This window comes from Rhopalosiphum padi, chromosome 4 (assembly GCF_020882245.1).
Source record: "Rhopalosiphum padi isolate XX-2018 chromosome 4, ASM2088224v1, whole genome shotgun sequence".
Lineage (NCBI taxonomy): Eukaryota > Metazoa > Arthropoda > Insecta > Hemiptera > Aphididae > Rhopalosiphum > Rhopalosiphum padi.
In genome coordinates, this window is record NC_083600.1 from 48,959,765 (window position 1) to 48,972,396 (window position 12,632).

Consider the following 12,632-nt stretch of genomic DNA (forward strand, 5'->3'; position numbering starts at 1 on the left):
AGATATAGCAACTAACAATTAGCATTATTATAGTCGATTTATTAGTAATAGTAGTAGGACAATTTTGACAAAATATAATATGAAAATATATAACTGATCTACTGTTGACTACAATAAACCATGTACATAGAGACATAGAGCATATTATTATGTGATGAATAGAGTCAGTAATAATTTGAATGCTCTTGGTAACGATAATATACAATAAACGAGTACATGTACTTGATAGGTTAAATATTTACTTATAACTTTTATTTTTTATAGAAGAAAACGACATGGATTATTGCTGATTATGATGTAAAAATTATTAATTTTGTTTAAATTAATGACATTTTTTATGAAGCTTACAGAAATTGCAATTCAGCGACTTGTGTACAAAACATATTTCATTTAAAAAGACATTAATGTAGTTTTTTTTTAAATATCGAAGAATTGATGTAGCATCTAGATTATTGCTAATGTCATGTTTAGTGGCATGTCAAACGATAATTACAGAGGTAATTTTATTTGAGATTTTTTTTTAATAGTGCCGTAGGTGGTGGTCGGTGGGTCCTCTAATGATATTCAATAGATAGTCAATACTGATCTAAAATATAATTAATTTTACTATAATATTATACACTAATAATTATATAAATTTGTGTCAGTCACCCTCTACCATTTTTTGTGTCTATAGTGGTGGCCGGTGGGTCCTTTGTATATTTTGCTTTATCTCCAGAAAAGCAATGAAGGTAATACTGAAAACTATAAAAGTAAACTAAAGGACTAAAATAAATTATTATGACCTTTTGAATATCTTATCTGATACGACTTACCTAGCTTTACCTACATGGTTATATGGAGTAATTTAAATAATATATTGTGTGTATATTTGATAGCATGATAAAATAAACTTTCGAGCGAAAAAAATCAAAAAAAAAAAGTATTTGGTTATATTATACTGATTTATGTAGATATATTTAATACAATTTTGGCTTATGTTTATTGCTTATTGTGCCGTAACACGTCGGCGTTATTAATTTATTTTATATAAAATTCGCTATGAACAAAATAAGATATTAGAATTATCTATAGTATATTCTTTAAATGATCATAAACTTTATACATGCACAGTATATAATATATAAACTGACTTTATATCCAACTATATATATATACCTACTAGAGTTTAAACGTGATTTTAAATACGGCGACGGCATTGTACTTAGAGTGCCGAGGATTTACTCTTATTCTCGCTCGAGTCGCCACGGGATTAAACGCCGCAACTATAATATGGTGGTGTACATTATGTATATAGCAACTATACTGTTATGTTGTAGTTTACGTGGGCTGAGAGGAGGGCGTAGAGGGATTTCGGAAATACGTTTTACAATCTAAGTCTATGGACTAATCTGCACAGAGTACGTTACCTATTAAATAGTATATAATATATATGTAGAATATTAAATAACATTATATATTAATCGTCGTCGACACCAGTCATGGCGCGTGAGACGATGATTTCATCTAAATAATATTAAATGTAAGACTAAAATCGCTTAAGAGTTAAATCAATTTCGATGGCGCAGTCGTATCGATCGCAACAGCGCATCACGTCGCTGTACGTCGATTGCGTTTAAACTGCGCGTAAGATGTTTTAAAACTAATAGGAGACGAACCGTCGAATGATATACATTGTATTTATTTATATTGAATATTGGAAAATTATTTTTTAAACTACGCACTTACAACGTGTTCGCTAATGGTTCGTGCATTTACGTATAAATGCAGTCATGGACATTGCAGACTATTAATATGACGAAAAAAATCCTACCTAGTGAAAATTGTCTGGGTTATAATGATTTATAATATTTCTATACATCTGGCGGTTACCGAGCCGAAAAATTGACCTAAAGAAGGTCGCGTTTGGTCATACAACTATTAATATGTAGAGGTATACTTGCCTCCGTTGATCAATGCGTTGTTCTTGGTGAGTTGACCCATGTACACGCCGTTTTTCGTTCTGCGCGTCACGGATATCGCCAAGCCGTTGTTAGCCGACGAACCTGCGTGATGATAAAAAAAAAATGTAATTAAAGTGTTAAGAAAAACAACAATTAGTGTAAGTCTAAGCAATATAAATTCTTAGTAGTTGACAAGCCGATTCTTTAAAAAAATAAACACTCGTTTTTTTTTTTATATAATTCCATGTCATTATTTGATACGATAAACGCATAAAAAACTAAAAAAAGTATATAAATGTAAAATTTTCCAGCTCATACTTCTACACAACATGGCTATATTATAATATTCTATTTTACGAAATTCCCACGTCGAATGTACTACAGTAATGTGTTCAACTACCGCTGAAATGTCCATCAAAATAAGACTATTTACTGTGTAAAAGACGTTTTATTACTCCGCGAGAAAAACATCTTTTTTATCACGCACACACAATATTATAATACACAATGATGTTGTTATGCAGCAGTATATATTATTACAGAAAAAAAAATTCGGGACTGTAGTGTCTGCAAAAGGAACCACGGAGTCTGACTTATTTTCCTTTGACCGCACATCAACATATTTACGTCTCTACCAGCTCTCGTATTTTCGTCAACTTTCCTAAGTACCAATAAACAAGGTGCATAATATATGTATATATTATTCCCATCCGAAATGTACATATTTTTTATACATTTGGGTGAAAACTAAGTGTACAAGCCATAGAATGCTTTGCATTTCCATAAATACACACATACTCTCTGAGTTTCTGTCTCTCCTCTCTCTCTCTCTCTCTCTCTCTCTCTCTTTATTTCGCATTAAATGTTGCATGAAAAGTATTGCTGATGAATGATAATAAATTCATAAATGAAGATGCGCGCGATTTAACTTTGGCGACCCACGCACTTTGATGGGCCGAGTGCAAATTAAAAGGCTAAGTACAAAAAATGGTTTAAAAAGTTTTTTTTAAGCTCAATTAATGCACAACAAATTTAAAATAAAAAAATATATTTATTCCTATGATTAAAGTGTTCATCGAAAATTACAATATAATTTGAAATTCATTAATTAATAAATAATCTCCTTTTCAATGTCGACTTAAGCACAACACACCTATTTATTGAGCTTATATTATATTTTACTTTGAATATAACATAACGGCACGGTAGCCGATCATGTGGATATTTTTTTGGTTAATCTTTTGTATGCATAATTTATTTGTAAGACATATATTATATGAAAGACTTAATAAAATAATTATTCTACAAAAATAAATCAAAAACAATTAATGTTTAAAAACGTTTTTTGTTTGGATTCTTTGATGTATATGAAACGAATTTTGAGAATGTAATTTAATGTGTTAAAAGACTCAATATATAATATATATTATATGAATACTTTTTTCATTTAAATTCCAATCCTATAGTGATGACTAATGACGGATGAGTAACAGTAATGTCAGTCGAGATAATCGACTAGAATGTTTTAAGACTTCAGTATGTACCTATAATAACATAATACTGTTCAGTTTATTGATGATCGCATAAGCTTGACGTTCAAAAATACTTAGGTATATCAAGTGAAATATTCGTTTACTAGATTTTCAAAAAGGGATTACAGGATTGGTATCCGAATCGAAGGTATGGACAATTCGTCCAGCCTTGCGGCAAATGAAAATATAGCTGCTATATAGATAATAATACATCTATTGCTTATGAATTAATGCTGAAATTGGATCTTGATTGATAACAATAAATGAGCCCCTATAGTTATAATTCAGTCACGGGTAGGTATTCAAGGAGGCATTGTGTTATTATAATAATATTATTATACATCTCGACTTTTAAACTAATTATTTTCCATTGGTGATCGGTGAAAACTGATGCATTAGTGATTATTTGATAAAATTTCGAAACACGTTGATATGAATATATAGATGACCACACCGGTGCGTAACTTTAAAAACGTATACCGAATACGAGTTTCTACAAAAAAAACATAAATAATATTGTTGTTTTTAACGGAAGTAGGTACATTTATCAGCTTTTAAGATATCCCTTGCTGGTATCCTGACTATAGAAAAAACGGAATTAACGAATTAATATCTGGCCGGCAAACCTTGTCACGATCCGGTAAGACGCGTCTGGTTTGAACGCACCGTAAAAAACGCATTGCGAAAAGATAATGTGAAAACGCACATAATATTATTAAAATTAATTTAAGAACATCATGTGATTTTTAATCAAAAATTTAGTTAACAATTATTTTTACATTTGTATACTGATTAAATATTACATAATATAATAGGTACATATATTTATTATAACACGTATACCTAATTTTGGCAGTTTCTACGTATTTTTAATTTTACGTAATTTTTTGTGGGAAAGATTTAAAGATTGTCTTGTGAATTTCAGAGCTAAATTTACGATTCCGCCATCATTATAGAGAACATTATATTCGCAAAAAAAAAAGACTTAGAACTGCTGGACGATTCAGTGTATTTTTTATTTTATGTCATTTTATAGGGAGGGGGAGAATTGTAGTGTGAATTTAAAGAATAAGCTTTCAATATGTTTATATTCACAGAGTATACATTATAGCCGTGAAAAAACATTTCAAAAATCTTAATTTATACAATGATATTTGCCAGAAATACGTGGGTATTTCTTGTTTCTCTATGTAATTTAGATTTTTCAGAAGAAGGAGGTATTAGGTAACTTGTACGTAATAACAAGTGTGTGAAAAAAAAAATTACAGCGGAAAGAGACATTAATCCTAACCCGTGAACGCCACGGGAAATAACAGTAAGTTATAAATATATGGATTTGGTTTCATGTAAGGTATTTTGATTTTCGAGAAAAACAAATAGACTTAACCCGCATTGAAAATGTAAACAAAAAAAAGCGTTATATGGCGTATAAAATCAATAAAAACGTTTGAAAAAAAAATTTTAAGTTATAGTAGCCCGTTTACATTTTTAAAAGTTTAGTTTTCACGCGGTTAGCTAATTTGCCGATGAATATTATTATACTGTATATTATATTATATTATGTTTACAAACAGCCAACGCAGAGCTGCCCGCGTGCGTTCTCCAACCTCGGGGGACGAGATGAGCATACCCAACGTGTGCACACTGAACTACGCACGTCAAACTGCACACACATAACAATCAACTCGGTTCAAAGTGGAAAATTATAAACACTACTTATACTGCATATATATATATATATCAAAATATCGCGCTAGTCGTTTCGTATTATGTGGTGTGTGTGTTAATATTATATAGGCTATGATATATTATATGATATAATAGGTAGTGGATACCACATCGTTGTTGTTTGTGAATCAATACGGATGAAATCGCCAAGGCAGTACTAAAATACACGAGAATTAATATGTACACGTATAATAGCTAGCAAACGATTAGTATAACACACACACACACACACACACACAAGTGGGTCGCCGCGCTTCACAGAATTTTCGCGTGTGACGTGCAAACTGGCAAAGGACGCGGCGCGCCCTGCAGTGTGTACATATAATAGTATATATTTCGTGGTTGGCTATAGGGAAATTGGTCGGTTTAGCTTGAAACTCGGTCTCGACGACGGTATATATAGTTTACAGGCTCTTTGAACAATTCGGATGTTATATTACTTATCGATTATGGTCAAATTATATAATTGTCGATTTTATGGTTAGCTTATATTTTACGCATTATGTAAGATATATAATATATTATGTGTTTATAAAAACGTAAAAAAAGACATATTTTTTATGTCACCTGTTGAGGGATTTTTGGAGAAAAAAAATAGTTTTACGTCTTTTTAAGTGTGTAGAGTGTTTGTAAGAGTTGCGTACAAATAGGCTAGAATGTACAAGGAACGCAGTCCTATCTTTTAAAACCATAGTAATTTCAATAACTCAAAAATTCATTACGAAAGGCCTCGAAATACCGTTTTTTTTTTTTTTTTTTTGAAAAAACTAAATTATTATAATATGCGTATGATCTCGAAGCAATAGTGGGTTCTGATTTTCAAAACTTCACAGCTATGATAGGGCGTGTCGCCTAAACGATAGACACTTATAAAAACGTAAAATAAGTCACTTCTCTATTCTTCTAGGGCCTACGCGCGGTCACCTGTTGACAGGTTTTTCAAAAAAAATACTAATTTTACGCTGTTAAGTATAAAGGAGCGTCGCCTTAACTTTAAAAAACGGTAACTTATTTCACTGTTTCGCTTTGGTCTGATGGCGAAACGATTTGGCCTGCTTAAATATTTGGCAGCCAAATTTTAAAACTGAATTGGCGCCTTTAATTATACACATAACTACATATAATATTAAGTAATTGATACGCCGTCTTAGGACCCAAAACCCGTTTGCGCGTACGTCTAATAAGCTAAAAATAAGACGTCACAATATCAATTAATATGTGTCGTGTTCAGCGCACTCACCAGCCGAAGGCGACGTGTTGATGTCCATCTCGACCACGTCCTCGTCGATCGGCGACGAACCGCGTCTCGTGTCGGATCGGTACGCGACGTCGTCGGCGGCCGACGGTTGCGGCGGCGACGGGCTACCGTTGCTTGTCGCCTTGGCCGCAGCCTTTTCGTCGTCGCTGGAACAGCCGCTGACCGGCGGCGAAGACCGTTCCGTTTTGATGCGCTTCGCCGCGGACGACACGGATTCGCGCCTGCAGCCGCCGTACTCGTCCGCGCGGTCGCCGTCCACGTCCTCGTCCTCGCTGTTGTTGTTGTTCGACGTCCTCTTTTTGCCCAAGTTCAGCGCTTCGCTCTGTTCCGGCACGACGACCACGGCCATCTGCTGTCCCTTATTGTACGCGGGAGTGAGGTTCAGCGCCGCGGCCGCCGTGTACGCGGCCGCCGCCGCCGCTGCAGCAGCCGACGGACTGGATGGCAAACCTGCGAAAACCACGATTCGACGATTAGTCAACGACGACGCAACATATTATTATAATAATATAATATATTAATATAACGCGTAATAGTATACCGTTACGATAATATCGTGTACGGCGGTAAAATGGAAAAAAAAAACTGCAGTTCGTCGTTTCGATATTGATTTCTTTGATTTTAATATACCACCGCGATATTGGTTACTATACGAACTATGTGGTATTTGGCTATTACGGTCTACCGAATAAATTATTAAAGATATCGTGCACATAATATGATATTCACTGATCTGTTATCCACGTGTGCAGCCAGTGCACTATAGTATATATATATAGTACTTGTACTATTATGATGATGTTCTAAGCGTATCGTCAGCGATATTTTTCCAAACAGACATAAAATATATTTACAATGTCCTACCGACGTACGTATATATTGTCGTGCATTGAACATAAACTAAACTATTATAGACGGTTAACGCGTGTGATGTGAAGTATGTGAAATTCACAATAAGCGAAAGACGGAATAGTTGTCTATAATATTATATATAATAATAATATATTATACGTTGTACAATGTGTACATTGTATAAGGGTATTATACGTTTGCAGGGCGGAGACGTCGCGTTGTCGGCAGCACAAAGTTTCAAAATTCGAGTCGAAATAAATTTGCCATAACACATAATAATATACTACATTACGCAGTGAATATAAACACCAATGACAGTTCTGTGCGCGGGAAATACGTTTAACAAGGCATATTGTGGTATAATAAACGTTTGTACGTATATACATGTTGTCGAACTCTGGCTCGGCGCGCACTAAATCAAATAAGTTTGGTTCGACACATCTTGAGTTCGACCCGTCTCAAATAGAAGACATTGTTGTCGTTTCGTACTTGGCGTATAGTGTCTAAGTTGCGACTACATTAGTTTAAATTAGATTTTTATCCACAGCGGTGAGTGATCGATTAGTCGAGAACTATGTGAATACAAATTATGAGCCGACACTATATCACAAGGAATAAGGATGTCGACGTTACGTAATAATACGCGTAAGTATCGTCAATAAATTTTGATTTTTAAGATGAAGAGTATGTAAATCTGCTTGTTTTTAGCACCGATTTTTGTGTGTGGGCACCACCTAAAATGATAGTAATAATTAATTAAACAGACGGTTCGTTTGTCGTATGTATACAGAAAGAAAACCAATGATGCTTTTAACGAATGGAGATTATTAACATATATAATATAGCCATTATTTCATCAATGATCAACATATTTTATGTTTTAAAACGGCCAACGTGAACCGCAGTCAATAATATTGAGTAACGTTCATCGAATTAACGAAAGAATTTTTAAAATTTGAGTTAGACAAAAAATAATCATTTGCCGATAATCAAACGAACCCTATCCGGATATTTCGCTGCAATTAATTCAAAATTGGACTATTCACTGCCAACCTTTCATCGCGTGTAATGTATGAATACATGCTTAATAGAAAACGTTTTAAGTTTTTCGATGGTCTAAATCAATTTTAATTCTTGATTAAAATATGTTAACATTGATTATTTTGTCAGAAATATTTATTGAATATTTTTAACCAGGACATAAAATATTTTTCACTTACAATTTCTTAATCATACATTGCTGATTGTATAGAAATACTAGTTCATTTAAATACATTTCACTTTAAATGACGTGTTAAATACAATAACTGTATTTAAATAGTTATTTAAAGTTATTGGTTAGAATCTTAGACGTTCATTTTTCTACATAAAGCACTTACGGGTTGCCTATTTTAAACCCCTTACCGCGACGACGACTAATTTGTGTTCCGATACAATACACACTCTCTCTCTACCGACTCTCGGACGCGTTGACCGAGTAGTGAGTGCACCACTTCGACAACAGATAGCAGCCTGTGTACCACTAACCAGTCGTCATAAAGTTGACTTCGAACATATTTTGTTTTTATAATACTTCACTTACTTGAAATGGGTAGTCTCGGGATTGCGGTTTGATTCGCTCTAACAATGTCCATCCACATGAGCATGCTGAGTAGTTCTGAAAAACGCAAAAACACAAGAAATTAGAAAAAAAATATTAGATAAACTTTATAACGTTAAAATAAATACGCGGTATACACTTGATGATTAGTAGGAGTGTGGTCGTTAATATTTTAAAAATGTATTTACAATAATATTTTAGCGACAAATAATATTATTTTATTGTAATATTATTATTTTAATGTCGATTTGGGAACAAACGTATAGCGGTCGTACTCCTAAAGGCATCGAGATAATTAATATTTACATCGTCCGTGCGTATTTATTGATTTATCGTTACACATCGACATCGCAATAGATTATTTTCAAACACACTTTTTGATCAGAAAATAATATTATAGTATATTCCCGATGGTGAAATGGCCCGCGTCGTTCCCTCGTTCGAGTATCCAACGTCACTCCCGATGGTAAATTAAATAAATAATTAGTCACATAACACTGACCTAACATAGACGGTAGACGGTGAAACGGTAAGGCATACACTACAGTCTGAGAAACGCGTCTCTGTTCCCGTTCGTCCCGTATAAAACCGTATTATTTAATATTATGTCAAATGGTATTCGTATAGAACGCCTAAAATATATTAAAATTATCCACATGTGCCGGTTTATTATATAATATAATATTATAATGCGTTCCCGAAAACGATATTTATCTTGACACACATGTGTTACTACTCCCACACACACACACACATATATATATATACCTATATAAATTGTATTAATTTATGATTGATGGTAGTATAACTATTACTATTTTATGCACATGGATACATGATGGTGTATTATTGTGATACGTCGTCGACTCTGCAAATAATTCTAACTCGTGCGTACTGACGGACTATTATATAATTATATATTATATGAACGAAATCACGCAAAGCTCGTGTAAAGGATTACCTACTGAGATTATCGCTACTATATAATCACGAACAAGTCTGTTCGTTCTATGATCATATTTTAGTCAAAAGTTCTATATAGTCTTATAATTTTCAGATGCATCGGTCCAAAGTTAAAAGATATTATTATTAGGTACTTTGTTATATATATTTTATCATCGTAAAGTAGGCAGTAGGTATATATTATAATATATTATAATTTATAATAATCTGTCACACGCGGCTGTCATCAGATGAATAGTGCCACTGTGCGAGTTGTGTTATCGGAGGACATCGCGATCTCCGTGTCCTTCGATCGATCGATGTTACGCGTCACATCACTGAACAAGAGTAATATACACTATAGGAATAATACAATATACAGAATCTATATATACATATCATTTTTTATATTATTAAATTGTATTTACAATCTGATTTACATAAAAATTAAACAACAAAGATGAGAAAAATTAAGCACAAAGACATTATGAATGACGTGAAGAGGAAACAATCCATTGACAGAACCTTAGGGGAAAATCAATATTACCTATACACATATATATGCCATAGATATTGAGTTATGATATGATAAATCACAATTATATTATTGAACAAGTTTAATCGTTCTGGAGTAATGCGTAACGATTATGCGTTTTTAAATTGTATGTTTTTTGTATTATGACTTTTTTTTCAACAGCCCGTCATTATTATTAGTGTAAAATGATATGCGTACTATTTGATTAACAACAAAATATACACATTTTTTTTTTATTCGCAATCGCATATTACAGTTTGCCTATGGGTACGCGTAATTAATAATAACTCGCACGCGTAAAACTTGCGTACACATCGATTAAATGCGAATTGACGTCAATCACACGGCCGCAATACGAGGACAACGAACGGCAAATATTTATAGTGCCTAATACTATTATAGTAATGCTATTATTACTAATAATATTGGCACGGTGCCTATATAGGTAATTAATAAGCACTTTATATTATACCATCACCTACCTACTGTTATTAATTATTATTATTATTATTATTACCACATTCAGAATTCCGAATTGTTGCGTAAAATACATAAAATAATAATATTATAAATTATAATGCATCACAGGTATAGTATACATATTTCGATTAACCGCGGCGGTGCATCAATATAATATAATAATAATAATAATAATAAGATATTGTAAAACGCTAAATCCACAGCCGTAAAACGTTTATCGGGATCGGCCGATTAAACGAGTACAACAGCTACGGCACTGTATGCACATATTATATAGGTACACTCGTTACCAGGTATAATAATTATTAATAACTGATGTATAAATTATTACGCTATATTGACAATAACGAACGGTCTTTTAGCGGCTTGAATAATCGGACGTGTACTTTTGCAATTAATGCACTCGCAGCGACATAATATTATCGCAGAGCACTGTTATTCTACGTCATTTAGATACCGTAAAAAAATGCTAATAACAAATGGACGTGACTGATGAGCCATATCATAATATGTAGTATTGAACATTATTATTGTACTGGGTAAGAGTGTACACCTAATTTAGATTATAATATATTTAACTGAATATTTACATATAATATTATACGTGTTGCAGGTATGTCGCTTATATCTACACAATGCAATATTGAACACGCAACCGTCTATATAGGTTCTGCTCTTAATCTGTTGTTTTTTTTCTCTAGTAAGTACTATTATTATTGAAAAACTCATAAAACTTAAAATGATTTTGTGTTATCTGATATTTTATTCTCAAAATGGCCACAAAATAACACGATAAGACTATATAATATTTATCAATTTAATATCACTTATATGTTTTTATATATTAATGTACCTAAATGGAGTTTACCACTCATTGTTAAATGTTTTGATATCATAGTTTAGACAGGTATCACGTAAGTACTGAAATTAAATATGGACTTCTAAAATGCAGACAACTCGAAGTATAGCGACTATAATAGTCACCCACAGCCACCAGTCTTTTGATAAGACGATATAAAAATAAGACAAGGAGCCCGTTAAAAGAACCGGTTAGATATATAGCCAAGACAGAATTTTAAATATTTAGAAACATTTATAAGATCTTATATTTTAAAATAATTATTATCAGAAGTTTAATAAATTAATATAATTTTATATTGAAACAGTCATTGAGTTTTCATGTTATGCCGTTGTACCTCAAACGACTAGTTGGCACGAAATATTGGCTTATCTTGCTATTTTGTGTACTAAGTTGAATATTTAAATTATTTTATTATACATATTATAGTATAAGCAATGGACAATAATTTCCTATTATGATAGTTTTAATAACTTGGATGGGTTAGTCGAGTATATATTGTATTGACTTAACTCGACGAATTGAACGAAAGAAAAACAGGACACTCCTTAAATATCACCAAATATCTCAAAAGTTTGAAAATATATATTGTCTTTAATAAGTGTAGGTATATAGTAGGTACTCGTGTAATGTTTATTTTAAATTTTCAAAAAAAACATAGTTATAATTGATTATTATTAAATGAAAAAGTGGGAATGAGAACCCTCGATTAATTTACCCCATACAGCATGTATATAATAGGTACGGTAAGTTTGATAATTCGAATGCCGTTGAAAAAGAACGTGAAACGACGACTGTTGTCGACCTCATCTCACGTCCCGAAGAGACGACGGCGTACACGATTTACCGGGGACACGACATGAATAGTATAGTGTTATAAATACGCACAGTCGTCGTGCAGAC

The 12,632-nt window shown here is 32.7% G+C and overlaps 1 protein-coding gene across 1 annotated transcript in view; it reads right to left on the reverse strand.

Annotated features, from left to right (window-relative positions):
* LOC132929276 (AT-rich interactive domain-containing protein 3A-like) overlaps nt 1-12,632 on the reverse strand; it is an 81,819-nt gene that overhangs the window by 4,084 nt on the left and 65,103 nt on the right. The window contains exons 7-9 of the mRNA XM_060994519.1: nt 8,896-8,970; nt 6,444-6,911; nt 1,944-2,045 (exon numbers count right to left, since the gene is read on the reverse strand). Coding sequence (XP_060850502.1) covers nt 1,944-2,045; nt 6,444-6,911; nt 8,896-8,970 — 645 coding nt within the window. The remainder of the gene's footprint in view (nt 1-1,943; nt 2,046-6,443; nt 6,912-8,895; nt 8,971-12,632) is intronic.